The sequence below is a fragment of the Podarcis liolepis genome (assembly GCF_965112155.1).
Source record: "Podarcis liolepis genome assembly, chromosome: 7".
Taxonomy (NCBI): domain Eukaryota; kingdom Metazoa; phylum Chordata; class Lepidosauria; order Squamata; family Lacertidae; genus Podarcis; species Podarcis liolepis.
In genome coordinates, this window is record NC_139561.1 from 26902066 (window position 1) to 26928829 (window position 26764).

The 26764-nt window shown below is 42.7% G+C and overlaps 2 protein-coding genes across 2 annotated transcripts in view; both read left to right on the top strand.

The window, feature by feature from the left end:
- The first annotated feature begins 3981 nt into the window (after window positions 1–3981).
- On the top strand, window positions 3982–10267 carry LOC310711334 (arylacetamide deacetylase-like 4). Its single transcript, XM_083513173.1, has 4 exons — window positions 3982–5072; window positions 5846–6062; window positions 8737–8800; window positions 9440–10267. The coding sequence occupies exons 1-4, from the start codon at window positions 4896–4898 to the stop codon at window positions 10212–10214; spliced, it is 1233 nt and encodes a 410-aa protein (XP_083369299.1). The 5' UTR covers window positions 3982–4895; the 3' UTR covers window positions 10215–10267.
- Window positions 10268–26252: 15985 nt separating this feature from the next.
- The window catches only part of LOC310711338 (arylacetamide deacetylase-like 4), a 64341-nt gene continuing 63829 nt past the window's right edge, over window positions 26253–26764 (top strand). Inside the window, exon 1 of the mRNA XM_083513178.1 lies at window positions 26253–26445. The gene's annotated coding sequence lies outside the window, so the exon portion shown is untranslated. The remainder of the gene's footprint in view (window positions 26446–26764) is intronic.

The window sequence follows — 26764 nt, forward strand, 5'->3', positions numbered from 1 at the left end:
CCGTTCTTAACCTGAAACTGTTCTTAACCTGAAGCACCACTTTAGCTAATGGGGCCTCCTGCTGCTGCCGTGCTGCCGGAGCACGATTTCTGTTCTCATCCTGAAGCAAAGTTCTTAACCTGAAGCACTATTTCTGGGTTAGCGGAGTCTGTAACCTGAAGCGTATGTAACCTGAGGTACCACTGTATATGTGTATGTATAAATTGGCTAACACTTCTTTTAATGGTGTATCTATGTGAATTCTGCATAGTAATGATAAATATATATATGTCTTTATAATGATGGTTAAAATGACCATGATGGTTAAAATGACCCTTAAAGAATATCTTTGCTACTATTGAAGACCATAAAGTGAGCACAACCAATCCCCATTTCAACTTAAGTTTTCTGAGAGGTTTGCTCTTTTTTTGCCATCAAGTCTCTGTATGAAGTGGATTTTGCTTTGTGGATTAGTGAAGAAACTAATTTTTGTTGCTCCGGTTAAATAATTGAAAGTACAAAACATTTCCTGACAACCAGCCAAAGATATACCAGTAGATCTTGATCTGCCTTCCAATTACCCTTGCGTTATAGGGCACAGTTAGGCAGGTCCCTTAGGAACATTTTGAGCTTCAAGAGCAGTTTTACATACCCTGCAACCATCCCAATTTCCCTGGGACATTCCGGGAATTACAGAAACCATCCCAGCTTTTGATTAGATCCTTGAATATCAGTTCCCCCCACCTCCAGCACTGCCACCACTGAACTCGGGGAGGAAGATGAGTTTGCAGCCAGCGCTGATGCTTGCAGTGGAGTCATGCTTTCGTGCGAATTGGCTGACTCACGAGAGAGTGCAACACCAAAAGATGCACATCCTGATTTCCTTCGATGGAATGTTGCAGGGTGTCAGGCATGAGGAATTCTCTACCTCCCTCGCTGGCAGCAAGAAGCAGGGAGGAAACAAGAAAGTTGTTAGTTATTATATTCAGCCATCACGTTGAAAGATGAAGAAATCGCCATCCCTCAATTATGGCGTTGCTTGCTCTGAGTTCCTCCCCCTTCCAGGGGCCAAGGAAGGGGAGTGTGATGAGGGCAGGCCGCCCCGGGTATCACCACTGAGGAGGTGACAAAATGCTGGGCAGCACTCACTGCAGGGCCTGCAGCGCACCTGAGTTATGCGTCTCTCCTGGGAGTGGTTCACCATGGTTTCCACAAGTTTACATGGGATACAATAATCCACTAAACACTGATTGGAAAAAAATGTGGTATCACCCATATTTAATCCACTGATATGACTGCATCCTGTCAATCATATAGAAGCGTGGCAATGATTCCCCACCCACACCCCAATATCCCTGCTGGTGTCCATCTTCCTTCTTCAGTGCCTATGTGTCATTCATTATTTGCCATTAGATAGAATTTCAAAGTAGATATCAAAGCCTCCCATCAAATCTATTTTTCTTCTTATGCAGCATTGCTACATAAGAAAACGGCGCCTGCAAGTCTCTACCAATGGTCTCAGCATAGTATCTGCACAATGAAAGCACACATTGGTCTTGCCTTCACTTACATGCAATTTCAAGTTGTAACAATCCCAAGCCAGAAGGAGCTACTTTTCATTTTGGAGTGTTGGCAGCAATTTACCAACCCAGCCACCCTTCCACCCCCGGCTACCCCCTCGTTTACACCTGACTAAATCCCACACTCACCCACCACACCCACATGTGCTAATTTATCTCCATACATTCAATGCAAGAAAATAAGAGTACTCTATCTCATATATTATCTCAAACATCATTGGTTCAGATTTTAATATGGTTCCATTAGACATCTTAAACATGTCCTGACTCTTGCCAAGACATGCGCCAATTGTACCGTAGAACAGTTATTCAATACCTGGTGGAGAGTAAAGACCTGGATAAGGTCAATGATGACAGTGGAGGACAGACATAGGTTATACTTACAGAGTGTACACGTAAAGGTGCATAGGAAAGAAAGGAGGAATTTGAGAAAGAAGGTTTTTTTAATTTAAAAAAAGAAAGATAAAAAAGGCATGTTCTTTGTAATTTTGCAAAATATACTCATTAACCACATGAAAGGTGCTCCCTGATGTTAATGTTTTATTTAACTTCCTAGTTTTCAAATGACTGGTGATTTGGATAGATTTTGTTGGCAGGAATCTTTTATATTAGGGATAACTGGAGCAGATATCCCCCCAAACCCAGATAAATCTATTTCTTTACACAACAATGGCAACATGAATATCATATGCACAGAAATGGTGAAATGAGGTAGTACCTACCAAAAAATAAAAGGGCAGCTGAAATTGATAGAATATGTTGAATTGGCAAGTTTGACATGCAAAATCAGAGACCAGAAAGACTGATTTTAAAGAAGATTGGGAAATGTGGGCAGAATACTTAAAAACTCAGTGTAAATTTTAATTATTATTTCTTTGCTGAGCACTTTGGGTCAAAAGAAATTTTGGTTTTTTTTGTTAGATCATTTATTAATTTTCCAATAAAGGCATCCAATTAACATATCAAATCTTAATCCAATATAAATAAAAAACTAAAATAAAACAAGAGGTTGAATTATCTTCCGAACTGTAATTTTTAATTTTACGGCTTCCTATAGTCTGAACCTTGAGCATGTCCAAATCTCAGACCTGCCTCTCGTTGATATTTCCATATTTCCACATCTCGATTTTAACTCTCTGAACTTCTTTGTCTCTGGCTCTGCGATCCTCAATAATGTCAGAAATCATTTAACCTTTCATCCCTCGGATGCAGATTTGTTTGTGTAATGTACCTTTTCAACTGTTTTTTTTACTAGCGTCGCTTCATCTGGCTCCATTCCAATCCGGGATGTTATCCAACTCTCTGAAGTTTAAGTTCTTGGCAACTCCCAAATCGTTAATCCTTCCCGTCCAGGCTGTTGTCGAAACCTTCCTTTTAAGATTTAGAAATACAGTACCTTCCACCTTATTGAATTATTCTTCATATTTATTAAGCAGACTGTCTGCTGTATTGCAATATATCAGTCATTTGGCGATTGATCAGCCTTCCTGGAAAGCACCCAATCCCCCCTCCGGGCCCTAGAGGGGGGCTGCTAGACAGCCATTTAGCCTTTTCTCTCGCTCATAATGAAGAAAATCATATATATATATATATATATATATATATATATATATATACATACACATTTTTATTAAAGTTTCACAAATTTTTAAACAAACACAGAAACACAAACAAACACAACACAAATAACAAGTATAGTTTCGGATCCTTTTTTTCTTAACATCTTTCCCTGACTTCCCCACACCTCCCCTTCTTGTATTCCAATTCCAATAGTTAGCTCAGCAAGTTCTTATCCCTAACTTTTACCTTATTATTATTATACTTAATTCATCTTAATTAACCAGTTTTAACTTATAGACCTCAATTTAAACAACAATACTCATAATGAAGAAAATCTTTTGCAAACAGCTGCACTGTGTATTGTCCAAAATATTGTCTCAAACCGTTGTAGTCAACCAACAATTAATTCCTGTTTCCCTTAAACAGCGGAGGATTTCAAATTTTCCGGAACTGAGTAGTAAGAGAGCGCCATTTTATTCCTTTGTTCTCTTATTTTTAACAAGCATTCCAAGTCTTTTTTAAAAAAGACTTGGAATTACAATCCCAGTTGTAAATAAAAGTCCATCTCTACTCATTTTTTTAAAAAAAGCATTTTAAGTTCTTAATGAGGCTTGGCATGAGGAACCAATTGTTGATATTAAGGAGGGAGAAGAAAAATCCCCCACACCAAATGCCTCCGCAATCCACACACCTTGATGAGAATCTCTTTGAAGTCCGAGCTCATACACCAGAGACTGTATCATTCTGCATGGGGGGGGGGGTTCCAGCTTCTTCGATCCAGACTATGTCTGTTTGTTCTTCAAATCTATTTATTTTCCCAAACAGATGTTCCTGGATATGGGAGTGACATCAGAGAGTGCCAGCCGTGACCGTGCTCTTTTTGACCCAGTGTCCTGCTGTTGTAGTGTCCAACTCTTCGTGACCCCATGGACCAGAGCACGCCAGGGTCCTGCTAGCTGCACCTTAATGCGTGCCGGCAATCTCAGACAATCTGCGGTCTTCGAGACAGTCCTCCCCTACCCTAGGGAGGCTGCAGGGCTAATTGCCCCCATATCAGCCCTGAATTATCGGCACAGCTGGGGTCCATTCTTGTGGGAGTCAGCCATTTCCCATCACCGGAAACAGGAAGCGAAAAGAAAGTATTTTAAAATAACTGTTGTTAAGACATATCATTTGGAATGTGCTAGACAGAGCCAGACAGAGGACGATGGCAGGTGGGTGTCCTGTCACCCCAACATAAATCCTGGCTGTGTCCATGCTCAGATATACTTCATGTCAACATGAAGTTGCATTTATGTATGAGGAGCAGAGCCCATGATGTGAATATCCAGGGGCTTAGGTAGGGATGGGACTCATGTCGGAAGCCTTGGAAATCTTGGGCCAGGAAGCACACACAAGTCCTCTTCCACCTTGGACTAGAACTCCCACCATTCCTGACTATTGAGTTAAGCTGGGTAGGGATGTTTTGAGCTTCAGTCAACAAACACCCGGGGTATGTAAAACTGAAGAGCTTTACATGGAGCTGGATGGTTCGGTGGCTGGACTTGAAATTCCTGAATAGGGTACCACTAATTGTGCCAACCTAACCCATGAAATTGCTGTTGGTATTCTAATGGATATCACATTTACATGGAAGTCTGTGTTGTAATTGGTAATTGATGTGTTCATCAACCAACCTACAACCAGCTGTGTATAAATACCACTGGTGGAGTTAAACAGCAGCAAATGCTGACAGTTTAGGCTCAGTGTTTGCATCTCACTCTTTGGAATTGAGAAATGGAGCTTCTTCAGAGCCTGCTGCTGGGGTTGATTGGAGTTATAGGGATTCCTTTCCTGTCTCTTCTCTCCTGGGCAATTTACTATGATCTTTCCAAGAGTGAAATTCCACCTGGATTTGACAGTCCATTAAAGCTTCGAGGTCTTCACTGTCTTGCCATAATGGCATTCACTGCGGTAAGTTGGAGACTGGATGAGCCGTTAGTTGGGCCAGCAGGGCTTCTTATGTTCTTATGGGAAAGGTGATTAAGAAATGTATTATTATTATTATTATTATTATTATTATTATTATTATTATTATTATTATTAGATTTAATAATACGTATCTGTTGGCACCAGGCAAAAACATTTCTATATCTTTTAAAGGTGTTAATGGTTTGCTTTGTTCTTGCTTTCATTGTGTATTTTGGGTTTTTATCTTAATTTTTTTTGCTGTGAACCACCCTGAGATCATTTCATAAAGGGCAGTATATTTAATTAATAATAATAACAGTTTATATATTTAGGTTATTCAAATACTGCTTAATCCAACATACATAATGAATTCACTTGATGATGATGCAATGAAGATATTATCACATTTAACAAGGGCTTCCTTTTAGCCTATAGAAAGACTCACATAGAGAGAAATAAATAATTCACACAAAGCCATGTTTTCTTTACAACATGGTTTCTTCAGCAATATTGCCTCATAGGCAAGCAAGGAGATTGTGGATTGTTTCTCCAAAGCTTAGCTTGTTTCCCAGCTTCTTTTGCCTCTGTATCTTGGTGGGTGTTTGGGTTGGGGTGACCAATTCTAAGCTGACTGATTGAAATTAATGGACTTGGCTAACATGTGCTCATTCATTTCCATGGGTCTACTTTAAATAGGACTTATTTGGATACCACCCCTTGTGAATAGGATGCAAATGTGGGCACTATTTTCATGAGACTTTTCCTTTGCCCAACAGGGGAAGTGTCTTGAGCTGCTGGGTGTCTGCAGACAGGTTGCTGTTATCCGCTTCCTCATGAATTTCTGGAATCCAAGAGCAGATCCCAGCCTCTCTGCCAAAGATCTGCTTTTCGACGGGGTTCCTGTGAGGGTTTATCAGCCCAAAACACCATCTGCTGGCCCAAGGAAAGGATTTGTGTTCTTCCATGGAGGTGCTGGGATGATTGGAAGCATCGGTAAGAGATATAAAACTGTGAACCTATGAACACTTATCTAGTGGCAATTCCCATTGAACTCAATAAGCCCATGTAGAATCCTAGAAATGGTTCCAGTTACAGATAGGTAGCCATGTTGGTCTGCCATAGTCAAAACAAAAAAAATTCCTTCCAGTAGCACCTTAAAGACCAACTAATTTAGTTGCATGCACACGAAAGCTCATACCAAGAACTAACTTAGTTGGTCTTTAAGGTGCTACTAGAAGGAATTTTTTTATTTTGACTATGGCAGTACAACACGGCTACCTATCTGTCATCAGAAAGGTGTTCTTAATGAGAGAAGGGGCACACGTGTGCTTTGGATTTGCATATGTTAATTTATAGACATGGACCCTCTTGTTGTCATGGCTTCCCAGATCCTACATCTCTAGCTGTCAATGGTCAGGGATCTGGGGAGCTGCACTCCAGCAAGCAGCCCCTGGGGGAACGACAGATGTCCCTCACTGCTGATACTGACTCATTCATTTCCTAAAACACTTGATTTCATAGAACCTCAAAGAGGTTCACAAACATGTATGTACAGTGGTACCTCGGAGGTCAGTTCTTAACCTGAAACTGTTCTTAACCTGAAGCACCACTTTAGCTAATGGGGACTCCCGCTGCTGCCGCACCGCCAGAGCACAATTTCTGTTCTCATCCTGAAGCAAAGGTCTTAACTTGAAGCACTATTTCTGGGTTAGCAGAGTCTGTAACCTGAAGCGTATGTAACCTGAAGCGTATGTAACCCGAGGTACCACTGTAATAGGTTGCTGTTCCTGATTGCTCTGCTTACCAACCCAGCCCCCTTCCCAGCATACATAGGTCAACGTTCCGAAACCCGTAACCGGAAACTGGATCTCTGCCATCTCTTAGGGACAATATGAATGGTTGAGAGAACTGGACTCGCACCAGGTTTCATCTCGCAAGACCAATTGCAATGTAATATGTTGGCAGTTAACAAGTCCCAATTATTATTATTATTATTATTATTATTATTATTATTATTATTATTATTATTCAGTAGCCTTCCATTGCAACAGCCTATGAAGCAGGAACTGCGGGAGGAAGGAAAGCTAGGATTAAGTCACACATGAAGTCAGGAGACTGGTGACACAACCTCTTGCAAGAGCTTGCTATTACTACAGACATTCATATTTGGGGGGATGGGGGGCACCTTTGCCCCTCCAAGATCTTGCTTCCTTGAATGCAACTCCCATGCTCCCTCACTTCAACAGCTAGACAGATTTCTTCCAAGGTGGAGATTTGGGAGGTTCTTATAACAAGTTTGTTTTTCCTGTCTCTGAAAAGTGAAATATGTTTGCATATATGAATACAAATGATAACATGTTAATTAAATGAAAGGTTGCAACTCATGGATCTGTGTGTAATGATCTCAGGCAGGCAAACAGCTCTGATAAGAATTAATGAGCCTCTGGAAGATGTATGTATGTTTATTTACAGTTTCTCCTGTCAACCTAGCAGTTTGAAAGCACGTCAAAGTGCAAGTAGATAAATAGGTACCGCTCAGGTGGGAAGGTAAACGGCGTATCCGTGCGCTGCTCTGGTTCGCCAGAAGCAGCTTAGTCATGCTGGCCACATGACCCGGAAGCTGTCTGCAGACAAACGCCGGCTCCCTCGGCCAATAAAGCAAGATGAGCGCCGCATCCCCAGAGTTGGCCACGACTGGACCTAATGGTCAGGGATCCCTTTACCTTTAACATTTTATTTACAGTTCAAAATCACAGAGCGTGCCAAACGCCTGTCATTCTCCAATAAATGCGCTCAGTCTGAGTTTCCGTTTCTCAGACAGCACAAAGGGAGACAAGATACGATCCTTCCCCTTTCCCCCTTACTTAGCATTTTCACCTTCCACTCCAACCTGCTGGATTCCCGACACCATGCCCCATATCTCTTAAGTTGAAGATTTGTTTGTGTCTGGGGGAGGGGGGTGGGAGGTTGTAATTTTGTTCACTTTGTTTTTATATGCGAACCTATTTAATTTGCAGTTTGGGAAGCAATTTGTGAACCCAAAGTCAGTCTCTGACGCTCACAAGAGAGCACTCTAGAAATGGGATATGTACGATGCATAAAAAGGCTTATGTCAGTGAATATCGCATGTACCAATATTGTATGAAAGGGAAGATTACTTTGCAAAAATGGCAAGATTGGAGGAAGCAGTGCTTCTGCTTAGCAGTTGTTAGAAACCCTGGGCAGGTAGAGAACTGAAGGTAAGTGTGACATCCCTGCCTGTGACTTCTGGGAGTTGCAGTCTCACAGCATGTAGAGCAGGGGTAAGTAAACTAAGGCCTGTGGGCCAGATGCAGCCCAATCACCTTCTCAATCCGGCCCGTTGACGGTCTAGGAATCAGCGTGTTTATACATGAGTAGAATGTGTCCTTTTATTTAAAATCCATCTCTAGGTTATTTGTGGGGCATAGGAATTCGTTCATTCCATTCGTTCAGGTTGCTGACCCCTGATGTAGAGCAATGGAAGCCAACGGTGTCATCCTTCGGGTTCTGCTGTGACTTATGTCCATGCATTTCAGTGGGTCTTCTGTGAATGCATCACCCCTGGGTTGTGAAACAGCTTCCTTTCGTTAGGTATATTTTCCACATAATTGTTTCCCAATTTTGAATTTCCTTCCCAACTTGCTAGCATTCTACGAAGATGTCTGCAGCAAGATTGCCAAGGAGACTGATTCAGTGGTTGTGTCTGTTGGGTATGTAAAGAAAACCCCATGGCCTTTTGTAGGGAAAGAGTGTAGGGGCCCAGCATGCTGCTGTATTTCAGGCTGGCATCCCTGGCCATATTCCCTGCAGGAGAAAGAGGCTCCCCACGAAAGCTGTCAATGTTCCACTCTGTGATTGAAAATCAGAGCTTCATGTGCTTAAGATATGAACACGCTCGCTTCCGTGGGGGGACTATGAACTGGGCATAAGGCCTTGCACAGCACCTCTAACCAGGGCCTCCAGATCAGCCTCAACTTGGAGACCACCCAACCCAGATCCAGCCTGGAATCAATCCGGGAGTGGGGCTAATGTTCAGTTAGGGCTGTTAAATATATAATCAGGAAGAGACTGGGAAATGCCCCCAGCATCAAAACAGGAGCAGGAGGGAAAGTTGCAAGTGGCAAATGGTCTTCCATCCAATCCTGCACGGTTCTTCTTCCCCAGCATTCCCTACACTCTTTTGCTAGCTGGTAAAGTTGGCTTTTTAAGGGCGTAAGCCAGCTAACTTTCACCTGCATTGTATCTGCTACAACTGATGCAGCAGGCTCTTCTTGTAATTCTAGGTGATCATGAATGTGTTTGGAAAAGGTCCTGGAAGCTTACCTCTTTGCTTCTGTTTTATTCTGCAGCTACCGCCTGTCTCCTGAGCATCTTCCTCCCGCTCAGTACAAGGACTGCCTTGCTGCTACCATACACTTAATTCAAAATGCAGCTTCCCATGGGGTGGATCCTTCCAAGATCATCGTTGGTGGGGACAGTGCGGGCGGCAATTATGCTACTGTTGTTGCCCAGAAACTGGTGGAGAGATCAGACCTTCCAAAGCTACGGGCTCAAGTGCTCATCTATCCTTATACACAGGCTATGGACTACAACCTGCCTTCCTATCAGCAGAACAGTTCAATGCCCATCCTGTTCCGGGAAAGTGTTGCTTACTTGGGATTGAAGTATACTGGAAAGGACGCTTCTTTGTTAGGCCAGGTCCTGAAGGGCTCTCATGTGCCAGATTCAGTGAGGCTGAAATATGGGAAGTGGGTGAGTCCAGACAACCTTCCAGAGAGATTTAAGGGGAGAGGCTACAAACAAGTCCCACTTGCTCCTTATGAACCTGAAGTCTATAGGCAATTGTCAGAGACATTAGAAGACGATTTTTCTTGCCTTTTTGCTGAGGACTCTGTCATCCAGAAGCTTCCTGAAACCCTAATTGTGAGCTGCGAGTACGACGTAGCACGAGATGAATTACTGCTGTACAAGAAACGTCTGGAGGACAATGGGGTGAAAGTCAACTGGTTCCATGTTGAGAACGGGTTTCATGGGATGATAAACGTCTTCAAAGGATTCATCTTTGCTTTCCCTGCTGCAGTTGAATTAATGGACAGCATCGTAGACTTTGTTAAAAACTTATGAGAGGAAATCCATTGAATTTGTGAGCCATTCATAAAGAGGGGAGAATCTGCCAATGTCAGCTTCTGATAGTTTCTCATTTTTCCAATCTTCTTTTCAGTTCTTCACAATTCTGTAGAAATATGTGGGTTTTTTTGGGCAGCGGGGAATTCCTCATGAAAATTCATCAGCAGTTTAATGTGAAATTTCCCTAAGAAACATGTTTACTTTGTATGGATTACAAGCAATTTGCTCTATTATATTGGCTTTCTATATTAAATTCACAAATATATTCATTTTATGAAAATTTCCTCTTACATTTTCCTTTTAGTACACATTCGTTGGCTGGAGATCTGCACTGCTAATGCTGTTCTAGGCTGAATCAACAGAATTATAGTGTCCTGATCAAGAGAAGTAATAGTTCCACTCCATTTTGCCTTGACCAGGAGAACTGTGTCCGGTTCTGGGCGCTACAATTTAATTAGGATAATTGATCAGCTGGAATTTGTGCAGAGGAAGGAGATTGGGATGATCAAGGGTCAGGAAACCAAGGTGGCAGCAAACACTACACAAAACTCAGTAGAGGCAATTAGAATAAGATCTATGATTTGATCAACTTTTGAAGATTCCTCTGCTTAAAAAATATATCAAAGGAAACCCTATTAGTTCACATATTTTATCGATTCTGTCATTTGTGTTGATGTAAACCTCCAAAAATGGGCCATCTTGGGTCACCAGAACTGTCTGGTGACTAGTAGCATGGCCTTATGCTGCTCAAAATGGCCGGCTGTGGGGTTGTCATGGAGCTGCCTAAGTATTTTGGCCCTCAATGCCTCTTCTGGTGCATACCGTGCCCCTTTGTAGTACAAGAGCCCTCCTTTTTCCTCAACCCCCCCATTTCCCCCCTTTCCATCGCTGAGCTTCCTAATTTAGTCTGAGCAAACTCATCGTGTCTGGTGAGCCCAACCAGATTTTGCTCCCCTACCAGTGCTCCCTCACACGACCATCGGTCTTCTGGGAACATGGGCCTGGCCACAGGAGGTCCTTCCCCTTCCATTTTCTGGAAAGTGCATCCGCCCTCAAATCCCCCCCCCCCCCGGAACGTATTGTATCTCAAAGTGATACTGTGAGAATGTCTGCAACCACCGGACCTGTCTCTGGTTGAGCACACGCACTGTCTGCCAGTATTCCAAGTTCTTGTGGTCCGTTCGGACCTGGATCTGGTGCTGCACCCCAAACAAAAATTGTCTCCACTGCCAAAAGGCTGCTGTGCTGGTTCTGGGGGGGGGGGTTTACCGTGAGGCGTGGTCAGAGTCCGGTCCTGGGTCAAGGGTCTGGAGACTGTCCACCAATGGCGAAGCAGGGTCCAAAGCAAGAAGCCAGGCGTGGTTGGGAACTCCGGAAAAACAGGTCTGGGTTCTGGCAGAAATAGGTTTCTAATGACGTTGCTCCTGGAACCTGGGACTCGGCTGACTGGCCTTAAACTCCTCTGGGGCCTAGGGCGGTCCCGACCCACAGGTGACTCGCCTCTCCTGGCCTTAAGGCGAGCACTCCTCCTGATAGAACTTAGTTCCCTCCACCTCTCTGCTCTCAGCCTCTGTAGCTCAGGAGAGGCTGGAGGGTTACTGGACCCAGAGGCCGCCTCACCTTCCCCTGATAGGGCTGGGAGAGGAGCACCTGCAGGCAATGGGTCCTCAATCACCCCCGGAGCCAGAGTGGATTCATCTGGTGTCTGCTACTGAGGATCCGGCACAGGTGCAGGCCCTTCAGATTCAAGGCCCTGCCCCGGCTCAGCTGGCCCTGGAGGCGGCGACTCCTGTGCAGGCTGGGATTCCTCCGGTTCAGTCTCTGAATCAGATTCCCAGGCCATCACAGCCGCATAAATGGCCAGCAATTCTTTGCCATAAACAGTGTGATTTTGCTCTGACTTGCTCAGTTTCCTGGAGAAAAACGCACAAGGTCTGCAATCCTCCTCTGACCCTTGTTGCAACAGTACTGCTCCGATGGCCCGGTCTGAAGCGTCCATCTCCACTCTCAGTGGCTTCCCAGGATCCATGTGCAGGAGCTGCTCCTCAGAGGCGAAAGCCTTCTTTTTTTTATAATAATATTTAGTAGTTTTCCAACAAATTGAACACAACACTACAAAAAACCAAAAAAGAAAAAACATACAATACAATACAAAAAAAAACCACACTACAAAACACTAACATACAACTAACAAAACAAAACAAAAACCATTTAAAACACAGTCCAATTTCAATATCTTATCTTTCTTTCACTAATTTCCACGACCTCCTCACACCTCCCTTTTTGTATTCCACTTCTATTAATTGTTTCAGCAATTCCTTTCCATCTTCCTCTGTTTTCTATCCTATAATTGTCTTAATACATTCTAACCTTATTTTTCCCTTTAATGCTCTATTAATCTATTTATACTTAATTCCTTAAAATATTTCTACTAAAGCCATATAACTTCATTCCAACATTTTTCTAACATTCATTAATTTTACAGTATTTCTGTAAATAGTCTTTAAACTTTTTCCAGTCTTCTTCCACCGACTTTTCTCCCTGGTCTCAGATTCTGCCAGTCATTTCCTCCAATTCCATGTAGTCCATCAACTTCATCTGCCATTCTTCCCTGGTGGGTAGATCTTGTGTCTTCCAATATTTCACGATAAGTATTCTTGCTGCTGCTGTTGCATACATAAAAAAAGTTCTATCCTTCTTTAACACCAGTTGGCCGAACATGCCCAGGAGAAAGGCCTCTGGTTTCTTATGGAAGGTATATTTAAATACCTTTTTCATTTAATTATAAATCATCTCCCAGAATGCCTTAATCCTTGGGCACGTCCACCAAAGGTGAAAGAATGTACCTTCAGTCTCGTTACATTTCCAACATTTATTATCGGGCAAATGTTAGATTTTTCCAAGCTTAACTGGTGTCATGTACCATCTATAAATCATTTTCATTAAATTTTCTCTTAAGGCATTACATGCCGTAAATTTCATACCTGTTGTCCATAACCGTTCCCAGTCAGCCATCATTATGTTATGTCCAACACCTTGTGCCCATTTAATCATCACTGATTTCACCGTTTCATCCTGAGTATTCCATTTCAACAGCAAGTTATACATTCTTGACAAATTCTTAGTTTTTGGATCTAACAATTCTGTTTCCAATTTTGATTTTTCCACCTGGAAACCAACTTTTTTGTCTAATTTGTATGCCTCCATTATTTGATAATAATGGAGCCAATCTCGCACTTTGTTTTTCAATTTTTCAAAGCTCTGCAATTTTATTCTCTCTCCATTTTGTTCCAAAATTTCCCAATATTTCGGCCATTTGGCCTCCATATTGAGTTTTTTCTGTGCCTTCGCTTCCATTGGTGACAACCATCTTGGGGTTTTTCTTTCTAACAAATCCTTATATCTTATCCAAACATTAAACAATGCTTTTCTAACAATGTGATTTTTAAATGCTTTATGTGCTTTTACCTTATCATACTACAAATATGCATGCCAACCAAATACATTGTTAAAACCTTCTAAATCCAACACTTCAGTATTTTCAAGAAGCAGCCATTCTCTCAGCCAGCAAAAAGCAGCTGATTCATAATAAAGTTTAAGGTCTGGCAGGGCAAATCCACCTCTTTCTTTAGCATCCGTTAATATCTTAAATTTTATTCGAGGCTTCTTGCCCTGCCAAACAAATCTAGAAATATCCTTCTGCCACTTCTTGAAGCAATCCATCTTATCCAAAATTTGCAATGTTTGGAACAAAAATAACATCCTTGGCAGCACATTCATTTTTAGCACAGCAATTCGGCCTAACAATGATAACTTCAAATTTGTCCATACTTCTAAATCCTTTTTCACTTCAGTCCAACATTTTTCATAATTATCCTTGAATAAGTTCACATTTTTAGCAGTCATGTTAACCCCTAAGTATTTCACTTTTTTAACCAGTGTTAGTCCTGTCTCCTCCTGAAACTTCTCTCTCTCATTCATAGTTAAATTTTTCTCTAGAACCTTGGTTTTCATCTTATTCAACTTAAAACCTGCAACCTGTCCAAATTCTTGAATCAGTTCCAATACCCTTTTAGTACTAGGTTCTGGCTCCTGTAAAGTCAATACTAAATCATCAGCAAATGCTTTCAATTTATACTGTTTAGCTCCCACCTGAATACCTTTAACCCCTTGGCCCTTTCTAATCATATTTAGCAAAACCTCTAGGACCGATATAAAAAGCAATGGAGAAATTGGGCAACCTTGTCGTGTCCCTTTTTCAATCTTAAACTCTTCTGTCATCACATTATTCACAATTTGTTTTGCCTTTTGTTCTGAATAAATTGCACCTATACCATTTTCAAAACCTTGTCCTACCCCCATCCCCTGTAAATTCTTCTTCATAAAACTCCAAGAAATATTGTCAAAGGCTTTCTCTGCATTCACGAATATCAAAACTGCTTTAGTATTGACATTCACTTGTAGTTTTTCTAGAATATTAATTATATTCCTCGTATTGTCAGACAGATGTCTGCCCGGGAGAAAGCCCGCTTAATCTGTATGAATCTCTTCTGCTAACACCATTTTTAATCTTTTAGCCAAAATATCTGCAAAAATTTTATAATCCACATTAAGCAGCAATATAGGGCGGTAGTTCTTGAGCTGTGTCTTTTCAGTCTCTGTTTTCGGTATAAGTGTAATGTAGGCTTCCTTCCACGACTCTGGTGCCTGTCTTCCTTCCAATATTTCATTGCAGACTTCCTTCAATGGTTGTATTAGCCATTCTTTCAAAGATCTGTAATATTTTGAAGTCAAACCATCTGGTCCTGGAGATTTACCTAACTGCATGTTTTGGATGGCCCCCTCCACCTCCTGATCCGATATCTTATAGTTCAACATTAACTGTTTTTCCTGAGAGATTTTGCGTAGTCCATCCATTTCTTTTTGCTTCTCCTGAGGCGAAAGCCTTCTTTAACCTTTCAAAGGACCACTGCACTTCCTTGGTCCATGCAAATGTCTTCTTGCTGCTGAGACAATGTGTTATGGGTGTTGTCAAGTGAGCAAAGTTCTTGATGAACTTCCTGTAGAAGTTGCTGAAACCTAGGAAACTCTGCACATCCCTCTTTGTTTTGGGACTCTTCCATTACAGCACTGCTTTCACCTTCTCCGGCTCCATGGCCAGCCCCTTGTCCGACTGTCTGTACCCCGGGAACTCCACCTCTTGAGCATGGAAGTGGCATTTCTCCAGCTTGACCCACAACTGATGATTCTTCAATCTCTCTAGCACCTGCCTGATGTCTTTCATGTGCTGTGCTTCATTTTCAGAGAAGATCAAAACGTCCTCCAAAAAGGTCACGCAATTCTTGTACAGCAGGGTGGTGCATAAAGGCTTGAAAGCAGGCGGATCCTGATTGCAATTCAAATGGCATGACGAAATACTCAAACGCCCCCAGGGGGGTGAACATGGTCATCTTCCATTCATCCCCCTCTCTCACTCTAATCAGATTGTACGCTCCCCTTAGGTCCAGTTTGGTGAAATTTTTCCCCTGCCTCACACACGTCAAAACATCATCAATTCTGGGCACGGGGGAAGGCTACGGGTTCAGTTACCTTATTCAAGAGGTGATAATCCACTACAAGGCGATGCTGTTTCGTCGTTTTCTTGTCCACAAAGAATACTGGGCTCCCCCCTACTGCCTTTGATTCCCTTATGAAACCCCTCTTTAAGTTCTTGTCAATAAACTGCCTCAACTCTTGCATCTCCTGGTCAGACATGGAAAACAGCTTACGCACCGCCAACTGGGCCCCCAGAAGCAGGTTGATTTGGCAGTCATAGGGCCTGTAGGGGGGGGCAGCTTGTCAGCCTCTCTCTCGCTGAACACTTCCTTCAAATCTTCATATTGTGGTGGCATGCACCCCTTCTCCAGAGTCACCCCAGCAACCATGGCCACAGTCATTCTTGGTTCCTTCCCCCCCAGGCAGTGTTCCAAGCAGTGAGCCAACCCAAAGGTGAGGGAATGTTGATGCCACGACATCACTGGGTCATGGAGTGCCAACCAACTCATTCCCAGTATGATGGGGGGTCCTGCCAGTGTGGCCATGTGAAAGGCAATGGTTTCCGCGTGCCTAGAAAACTTCATCCTCATCAAGGGTGTCTGGTGTGTCACTCCCCCCCCCCCAGTAGCTCCCTGCCATCAATGGTGGTCACTTGCAAGGGGAAATCTAGTGGCAACAGGTGTATTTGGTGCTCCAGAGCGAAGTCTCTTCTGAAAAATTTGCAAGACGACCCCGAATCTAGAAGAGCGTGGACTTCTACTGGGTGCCCATTAGGGAGTTCTAGCACCATTTCAACTGCTATGCCTGCCTTGGGAGGGTCTGGTTGGGGTTATTCTACTGGTCACCTGCCTGGCTGCTGCCCCTGTTGGTCTGCAGCCAGGCTTTTTCGTTTCCCTGCACCTGAGCCTTCTCTCCCTCCTCCTCTTTGCCTGCTGCCCCCATCATGCATTGCCAGGCTTTTTTCTGGGGACAGACCTTCGCGAAATGTCCAGGGTGCTGACAGATGAAACACTTTTTGGCTGTTTTCCAGTCCCTCCCCTCTTCCTGAGCTCACCGGCGTTTGAAAACTCGCGTGCACAGGCTCCATCAATTTCCATTGGCTCTGCTGCCGGCAGACTGTGGGAAGTCCCTGTAGGCATCTCAGGAATGTGGCTGCCATGGAACCGCTCTCCTCTGGCCTCCCGCCTTTCCTAAGCCCACGCTTCCTGCCACACTCCAATCGCTAACACCGTTTTAGTTAGCTCATCCATGGACCGTGGGCGGGGGGCTCTGTATAATTCATCCTTTACTTCGGGATTCAAGCCTGCCTCAAACAGAGCTTGCAGGGGTTCGGAGTCTAGGTCCCAGCCTAGCTTTTGCACTAACATCGCAAAATGCGACCAGTAGCTCCTGACGGTCAGAGACCCCTGTTTGCAACTCAGCAGCTTCCTTTGTGTCACACTTCCTTCCGCCTCGCTGGAGAGCATAGCATCCATCGCCTGATAAAATTTCTTCAGGTCTTTCAAAGCATCGTTCCCCGCTGCTATGGGCGGCCTTATCCATTCTCTAGCCCCACCCTCAAGGTGTCCGATTACAAACACAACTTTCTCTTGGTCGCTAGCAAGCTCCCCTTCTTGTAATTCCAACGCGTATTGTATATCTGTCCGGAACACATTGTAATCTTGGGGCTTTCCTCCAAACTTATTCACTAGCCCTGGGACCTTCCTTCCAATCAGGGTGGCTCTGGCCTGACCATCCTGTGCTCGCCTCTCCTCCAGTCAGGCTGACAGTGGAGCAATGTGTGCCTCAAGGTCTCGGTTCCTCTCAATTAGCCCTTGCACCATAGCTTCCTGCTCCATCTCCGCGGCTGGTCCGGTCTGGCTCATTGTGCTGTCTTCACACGTCTACCCTCAAGCAATGTCAGGGACTCTCAGATTGCTGTAAGGGTATCAGGGGGTTGCTCAAGAGCAATCAGGCAAATACCTCCCTGGTCTGTTGTAAAGCCTTGTTATTGGTGCCAAAAAAAAAAAAAAAAAACCCTTCACCATGCAGAGCGCCACTATTCCATGGCTCGCTCATTCACTGGCAGATTTTGAGAGTGGGCGGTCCTTAAACCTTCCCCAACAGAGTAGTTTTTTGATGCCCAGTCTGCACTTCCCCTCTCTGCGCGGAAGCCTACTGCACAAGGAGGGCGTGGACCTCTCTCCTCCCCGCTTTGCTCAGGCAAGGTGTCCTGGCACTGCATCACCTCCTGCGAGCCCTGCAGCTCCTTTCCACTAGAGGCGTGGCTACTCTCCTCCTCTGAGGAGGTCTGCTTCCCACAATCTTTGGTGGCTCTCTTTAATCCATCTGGCTTTTCCCCTCTCGCCCCTGAGCTGATGGCAGTTCCCTGACAGCGTCAAACCACTGGGTTTGTTCCTCAGCCAGTGTGGTGTAGTGGTTAAGAGCGGTAGATTCATAATCTGGGGAACCGGGTTCGTGTCTTCGCTCCTCCACATGCAGCTGCTGGGTGACCTTGGGCTAGTCACACTTCTCTGAATTCTCTCAGCCCCACTCACCTCACAGAGTGTTTGTTGTGGGGGAGGAAGGGAAAGGAGAATGTTAGCCACTCTGAGACTCCTTCGGGTAGTGATAAAGCGGGATATCAAATCCAAACTACTACTACTACTACTACTACTACTACTACTACTCTTCTTCTTCTTCTTCTTCTTCTTCTTCTTCTTCTTCTTCTTCTTCCTAGAAGGTATTTTCAGAACTTGAGCAAAATCCTGTGGCTCTGTACAATTAACATGACACACTTTTGTTGCGCCAAAAGTCAATTTACCAGGGGGAATACCCTTGGTAGTCCGTGTGGACCTCCTATGAATAACCACTGGGCTTTCCTTCTTTGTTGCTCCTCCAGTTCATCATTTTGTTGTTCATCTGATTCACTCCTTGTGGCACTTTGCAAAGTGTCAGTGTCTGAGGGCAAATTTCCCCCACTTTCTAACCTTTCCTCAGCAGCTGGCTGCCTGAAAGGCTCCTGTGGCTGTACTGAGAGAGGAATTAAAATACTAGGATTGGCATGAACCTGTTCCCACCTATCCTGTTCAGCAAATTCAGCATTTTGTGAAATGACTACTCGGCCACATCCCAAAGCACAACGATAATGCCTGCTAGAATAGCCCTGATAGCCAATGAAATGTAGCTTTCTGGTTTTAGGCTCACCTTTGCATCTCAGAGACTTGGGGATATGAACAAAAGCCCAAGTCCCCCACACATGTAAACCTGCGCAATCCGGTTCCTTCCCAAAAAACATTCTGTAGGGAATATCACCCATGGCAGTAGTGAAAGTACGGTTCACTAAAAAATTGGCAGTCAAGAGAGCTTCTCCCCAGAGCTTTGCATCATTTTGCAATCCAGCATCAGTTAACAACTGTCCTTTACAATTTGTATGACACCCACACGTCTCTCTGCAACTCCATTTTGCCAGGGACTATTTGGACATGTGAGACGATGCATTATTCCATGGCATTTAAGCCATGCCTGGAAATGATTACTTAAATATTCGCCTCCTCGGTCAGTTTGGAGTTGAATAAGTGGCCTTTGAAAATGTCTTTCTGTCCATACCTTCCAGGACTTAAAAGCATCAGCACATTCTGATTTGTTTCTCAATAGATATAGCCATGAATACCTTGTTTTATCATCCACAATAATTAGGCCATATCTAGATCCTTCCTCACTCTCTGAAAAAGGACCAATTAAGTCAGAATGAACAAGTTGCAAAACATGTATAGAAATTCTATCACTTTTACCTGGTATTGGTTGCAACTTTGATTTTTCTTGCTTGCAAATAGCACAATCAAGGTATGTGCTGCACTGGTTAACATTTAAATCTTTACATACTTTTTGCATGTACTCTAGATATTTGAAACTTGCATGCCCCATTTTTCTGTGCAAAGCATGGATGCGGTTTTTATGTGGGCAATTAGAGTTTTGCTGGCATAGTTCAGTTATTAACACATCATTTTTTCCAGCTTTAGGTCCCTCTGTGACCCCATCACTTGGCGGAGAATGCTGTAAAGGGTACAAGCCATGCACCATTTTTGTAGAAGCAATTACCTTGCCCTGCTTCTTAATCAAACATTCATCACTCCCAAAAATAAATTCAAAGTCAACATTGGCAAGGCACGAAATTGACAATAAAGAAAATTCTAGTTCTTCAACAAACAATACATCCCTCAATTCTGCATCTAGGCATGGTAAATAACACATACCTATACCTGATAATGGACAATGCCGCCCTCAGCAAGACAAATGCTGTCCTTGCCTTTTGGCAATTTGCTGAGTGTGGTAAAGCAGTCAGGGCTGTTCATTATGATTCTGGCAGAGCCAGAGTCCAAAATGTAGCTGTCTGGAGAAATTTTTCTTTTCTTGTGGCTGCCGAGACGAAATGCGTCCGCTTTTCTGTCTCATGTGGATCGCTCGGATTTCCTGGGTTTTTCACACAGCAGTCTTTCCTCATGTGCCCGAGCTTGCCACACTGATAGCATTTCTTTGCCAACATGGCACGATCCGTGGAGCGTTCTTCGGTCCCATCTCCTCCTGAGAATCTGGGTTTCTGGTTAGCAGGGCGACTCAAACTCCTCTGGTCTGCCTTCTCACTCAGCTTTTCCTCACACTTTTCAGTTTCCTCCTGTAGACGGGTTGTTACATACGCCATCGATAAATCTTCTTGCCTCATGCTTTCAAGAGAGGCTATCACAATATTAAAGCTTGGTGGGAGACTGGATAGCAGGATATAGACTTGATCCAGGTCTGGAAATCTTTTACCTCTCCTTTGCAACTGGAGGAATAACATGCGCAAAGTCTGAAGCTGTGTGGTTAAACATCCACCTTCAGGTAGCACAGTTCTGTACAGTCTCCTAGTTAGTCCAATTATTGAACCAGCACTGTCAGACAGGTGTATCTGACGTAGACGATCCCAATATTCTTTGGCAGAGTCCAAATCTGCAATGTGCAGGACCTGTGGTTCCTCTAGAGCCAACAAAATGTGCGCTCTGGCTCTATCATCCTCTTCACGTTCCTGCTCAGAGGGTTGTGGATTCAAACCAGTTTCCACACAGTGCCAAATTCTATCATGTTTTAGGACCAGTTCAAGCTTGAGAGCCCAAGTCAGGTAGTTCTTACCATTCAGACATTCCATCTGGGCAGTGTTGCCAAGATTAACAATAAACTGCGGAGGTTGCTGAGCTGACATGGCTTCTGCTCCTTGCTGCATCCGGGTTTGCTTTTTCGGTACGCGGCCTCACCACTGGAAATTCAGTCCCTTCGAGGTCCTCACCAACAGCACCCTGATTCTCCAGCTTTAGCAATTCGCCATCCATAAAACACTGGGTCTCATAACCTGCCATGCAGCGTAAATTAATAATGCAGACTTTTAAAGAATAAAAGCTTTACTGAGTTAAAATAAACTTCTTCATAAACAACATGGTTCCAAACAGTTTGATTGAGATTACATACTGACTCTGTTCACAGCTGAAGCAGACAGACTCTCACTGAAATCTTACAGAGAGCTCAAAAAAGAAACTGGCTGCTAAGTCACATGTCAGAGTGACTCATCAGTTAGCAGTTAGGCCTGAATAACTTTAGTAGGCCCAAATGATTGTGCAGTCCCAGCACTTCCCAGCCTGCTTTGCTGCTTCTGCTCTCATGAGTCTTTGTCACATGACAGTTAACTACACAGCTTTTAGAAGTCATCTGAAGGCTTCCCCGTATAGGGAAGCTTTTAATGTTTAATGTTTTGTTATGTGCGTGTGTTTGTTGGAAGCCACCAAGATTGGCTGGATCCATCCATTCAAATGGATGGAGTTCAAATAATAAAATTATCATTATCATTATTGTTGTTGTTGTTGTTGTTAACATTAAGCAATTTAATGTAAGAAAATAAGAGTACTCTATCTCATATATTATCTTAAGCATCATGATAGCTCACATCAGTTCACATTTTAATATGGTTCCATTAGACATCTTAAACATGTCCTGACTCTTGCCAAGACATGTGCCAGTTGTACTGTAGAGCAGTTATTCAATACCTGGTGGAGAGTAAAGACCTGGATAAGGTCAATGATGACAGTGGAGCACAGACATAGGTTATACTTACAGAGTGTACATGCAAAAGTGCATAGGAAAGAAAGGAGGAATGTGAGAAAGAAGGAGTTTTTTATTTAAGAAAGAAAGATAAAAAGGCATGTTCTTTGTAATTTTGCAAAATATACTCATTAATCACATGAATCTCTGATGTTAATGTTTTATTGTCCTTCCTAGTTTTCAAATGACTGACGATTTGGGTAGATTTTGTTGGCGGGAAGCTTTTATACTAGGGATAACTGGAGCAGATATCCCCCCCCCCCAAACCCAGGTAAATCTATTTCCTTATGCAACAATGGCAGAATGAAAATCATATGCACAGAAATGGTGATATGAGGTAGTACCTACCAAAAAATAAAAGGGCAGCTGAAATTGATAGAATATGTTGAATTGGCAAGTTTGACGTGCAAAATCAGAGATCAGAAAGACCAATTTTAAAGACGAGTGGGAAATTTGTGCAGAATACGCAGTGTATTTTATTTATTAATTTTTTTGCTGAGCACTTTGGGTCAAAAGGAAGTATTTTAAAGCAACTGCTGTTGAGACGTATCATTTGGAATCTGCTAGACAGAGCCAGACAGAGGATGATTTCATTCTTCTTATTGATCTATCCAGTTCAGTGGAGATTACCTCATTGAAGTCTCCCAACAATATAGTATTATAGTCTATGTAGTCAATATTTCCTCTAATGTATTTCCTCTACGTAATTTCCTCTATGTAATCCATATTTCCTGTAATTTTTTGTAAAGGTCTGCTTTCTTTTTGTTTTGGCGCATATATGCCGACTATGATTATTTTTACTCCTTCTATTTGTACTTGTATTCCTACTATTCTTCCTTCATTATCTTTAAATATTTGTTGTGTACTATATTTATTTTGACATATATAACAACTCCTCTCTTCTTTTCCACATCTGAGGAAATGAATTCATTCCCCAATTTTTTATTCTTTAAAACTCTATTGTGTTTCCATGTTACGTGTATTTCTTGTAAACAGATTATGTCTATGCTTTTTTTAAATAACTCATATTCAATATTTTTTTTGGCTTTATTATTCACACCATTAACATTCCATGATATAATTTTAATTATCATTTTGATTTATTTAATTAAATACAATTTTATTTTATTGTTTACACTTAAATATCTGCCTCTTCTCCCACTTGTTCTTGTCCTCTTCACTTTCCTGTTCCCCTCCCTCCATCTTCCCCAATTCCTTATATCTTCTCTCAAATTTCTGCATTTCTTGTGCTGTCTTAATTTTAAATTTTTTGACTTTAGAATAAAATGACACACCTTCTGGATGCTCCCATTGGAACTTTATTTTGTCAGCTATTCCCCCCCTCCCCCAATTCTTTGTAAACATTTCTCTTGCGTAAAAAACGATTGGGAATATCCTTAAACACCACAATTGTTTTCCTATCTATAATCAATTGTTTTTCTCGGTTCTTCCTTAGAATAGTATTCCTCACTTCTGGTGAGTTAAAGATTGCTAAACAATCTCCAGGGTATTTCTTTTTTGTCTTGCTTGGACCAAGGTGACTTTTATTCTGAAAACATTAGTCACCATGTAATCTAGCAATTTCTGTGATAAGTCTTTCTCTCACATTCTCCCCATCTTTCTCTGGAAGTCCGCGAGATTACAAGTTCTGTGCTTTTTGGTTCATTTCAAGAAAGGCTAGATTGTCTAATGTATTTTCTTGTGTTTTTGAAAGTTCTTCTATTTGCCCTTTCATTCTTTCCCCTTCTTCTTTTGTTTTCCCTCATTTCTATTTGCATTTTTTCCGATTGTTCCTCTACTGTTTGTATTTTTACTTTCAATTCATTCATTTGTCCTGATAAAACTGAAGCCACTTCCAATAACTTTCCCCCAATATTTTTTTCACTTTCCTTTACTTCTCTCTTGATTTCTCTTATTTCTGCCAATATTTCTGCAAAATCTCCCTCCCCTTCTATCTCAGCTTTTGATGTCCTTCTCTCTCCTGGTGTTGTTATTTTTGCTGTCTTACTCATGTTTCTTTAATTAATAATTCCCCCCCAAGATGCAGTTCCACTAACTTCCACTGGGGGCTTATTTTACCCTGTTTGCCGAGACACTTATTTTCTCTGCTATTCCCTCATTCACTACAGGGTATCTCTATCTCTCCTACTTCCTCTTTTATCACACAGAGTCGTACACAATGATAGTCTAAATTTCCTCTCTTAATAAGCAACTTAACTCAAACAAGCATACAATCAAATACCTCATATAGTCAATATCTGTCAGAATGCATTCCATTTATATCAAGACCTTGCGTTTCCCCAGACCTCAGTCCCCCTCCTATTCAGTTCGCAATGTTAACGGAAAAATCCGAGGGCTCCCTTGGACAAAAATAAAGACACCAACCAGGATTACTTGGAGCAAGACAGCAGCCTGTAGGCTTGGCCTTTATTGATCTTTTGCAACAGGGTGCTCCCCTCACCTGCAGGAGAGAGGAGGGACCCAGAAAAATGGTGTGCAAGGCCTTATAGACTTTTGAAATTGCCACCCTGTAGATCAAGACCACCCCCAAAAACATCATACATACATCACAGAAGGGGTGTAACCTAAGACCACCCCTTAGATACATCACACCTACATCATAGAAAAGGTGGTCTAAAACAGAAATTTTAATATTGTTTTTCTCCTGTTGTTGTTTATCTCCTGTCTCACAGGTTATTTAATTGGATTGCCTGGGGAGCCTGGCCATTCTTTTTGTTATGTACTGAGTTGAATAGGATCCAAACTGCAGCAGTCTGACTGGTCCTAGAACAATAGGATCCAAAATGCAGCAGTCTGATTGGTCCTAGAACAATAGGATTCAGAATGCAGCAGTCTGATTGGTCCTAGAACAATGCAGCAGTATGATTGGTTGGCAGGAACCACCCTATCCTGCTCCAGATAGAAGTGAATCCACAACCTGATTGGCTTACAGTAGAATTCCAGAATTAACCAATCATGTGCAGCCCATTGTGTAAATAATGTATATAAAGCAGATACTTTGAGGGGACTTTCATTCATTCCTCCTCACCACTATGAGCTGAATAAAGAGCATGAAATCACTTTGCGACTATGAGTATTGCGACTATTATCACTTTTGTAGTGATAAATACTTAGTTCCTGGGCCATGTCACAGGCTTACACCCTATTCAAACAAAGACATACCCTTAAGACAGGATTTGTGAAGGAAAAGACAATGGGGAGGCTTTTCCAGTTTGACCTTGCAGAGAAAACATTTGCTCAGTTTAGGAATCAAAATGGTTCCAGGTTGGTCTTCCTGTTCTGATCTATGTATGTGCTTGGTTGGTACGCTTATGAACATTGCCATATATCTAAGACCATAAAATTCCTATCACAACAATCAGCTCCATCATTCTACACAGCATCACATAGTCGCAAACAATGGGAAAGAAGAAGTAGCAGTTCTAATTCCTCCTCTGTTGCCACGTAGGGAAGGTTGCAAAATGTTTCAAATCGCTCAAGTCCCATACTTATAAACATTGAGAAGTAAATTGCAAACAATGTCTCTAAACTCTCTCCAATCCAAAACCTCCAGTAAAGTCCAGTAGCCATGTTGTTACAATGTTGTTACAGTATTACAATCGGTCTTTACATTAGATGGTGTTTCCAGCCTAGTATTCCCAAAAGCGCCTTAACGGTACATACAAAGTTCTGAGTGTCGTGTGACAAAGACACATGAGAGCAGAAGCAGCAAAGCAGGCTGGGAAGTGCTGGGACTGCACAATCATTTGGGCCTACTAAAGTTATTCAGGCCTAACTGCTAACTGTTGAGTCACTCTGACATGTGACTTAGTAGCCAGATTCTCTTTTGTGCTCTCTGTAAGATGTGAGAGTCTTTCTGCGTCAGCTACAAACAGAGTCTGTATGTAATCTCAGTCAAACTGTTTGGAACCATGTTGTTTATGAAGAAGTTTATTTTAATTCAGTAAAGCTTTTATTCTTTAAAACTCTGCATTATTAATTTACGCTGCACGTCACTGAGTTTCGCACAAATGTACTGAGTTTCACGGGTATTTGAAACATTGTCCTATATCTCCCAATTAAATTTATTTGTTTAGCTTTATTTTGTCTCTTTAGCCCTTCTAGGAGCTGAGACTCTTTTCCTTCTTCTTACTCAGCAGATTTTTTTCCTTGCGTCATTTTCTCCACCAGTGTCAGGAAGGATTTCCTTAGCACCCAAATTGTTATAACTCTCCCCTGTACCTCCTTATTTTTTTGCTTCTGTTTTGCTTTTGCTTTTGTTTTGGGATGCGGGGCTTTAATCTTCAGCCTCGGAATGCTTTACCGCTTCACCTTTTGGATCCTGTGGCATCGCTTTGCAGATCAGAATGGATCCTAGCATTCGTATCTTCAATCCTGCCTCCTTGCCAAACCCTGACAGGTCCGCTGTGCACACAGGAGAGACGCCTCTGAACACAGCCAGCCCCCCAGCCCTGAGGATTTAACTCGTCGGGTTATGAGGTTCACTGTTGCCCTAGCGTAACCTCTTTTTGCCTCTCAAAGCTCAGGACCTCTCTGGAGAGTTGATCCTGCACTCCTTCAAATGGTGGCGGTAAAACTGGGGAGGCTGCAGGGCTAATTACCCCCATATCAGCCCTGAATTATCGGCACAGCTGGGGTCCGTTCTTGTGGGAGTCAGCCATTTCCCATCACCGGAAACAGGAAGCCAAAAGAAACTGTTGTTGAGACATATCATTTGGAATCTGCTAGACAGAGCCAGACAAAGGACGATGGCAGGTGGGTGTCCTGTCACCCTAACATAAATCCTGGCTGTGTCCATGCACAGATATACTTCATGTCAACATGAAGTTGCATTTATCTATGAGGAGCAGAGCCCAGGACTTGAATATCCAGGGGCTTAGGTA

What these genes read in the sequence shown, in the direction of transcription:
- LOC310711334 (XM_083513173.1), top strand. Translation starts at nt 4,896, where the DNA reads ATGGAGCTTCTTCAGAGCCTGCTGCTGGGGTTGATTGGAGTTATAGGG. An exon ending in CCATAATGGCATTCACTGCG is followed by an intron (nt 5,073 to 5,845) that starts GTAAGTTGGAGA and finishes TTTGCCCAACAG; the next exon opens with GGGAAGTGTCTTGAGCTGCT. An exon ending in TGGGATGATTGGAAGCATCG is followed by an intron (nt 6,063 to 8,736) that starts GTAAGAGATATA and finishes CCAACTTGCTAG; the next exon opens with CATTCTACGAAGATGTCTGC.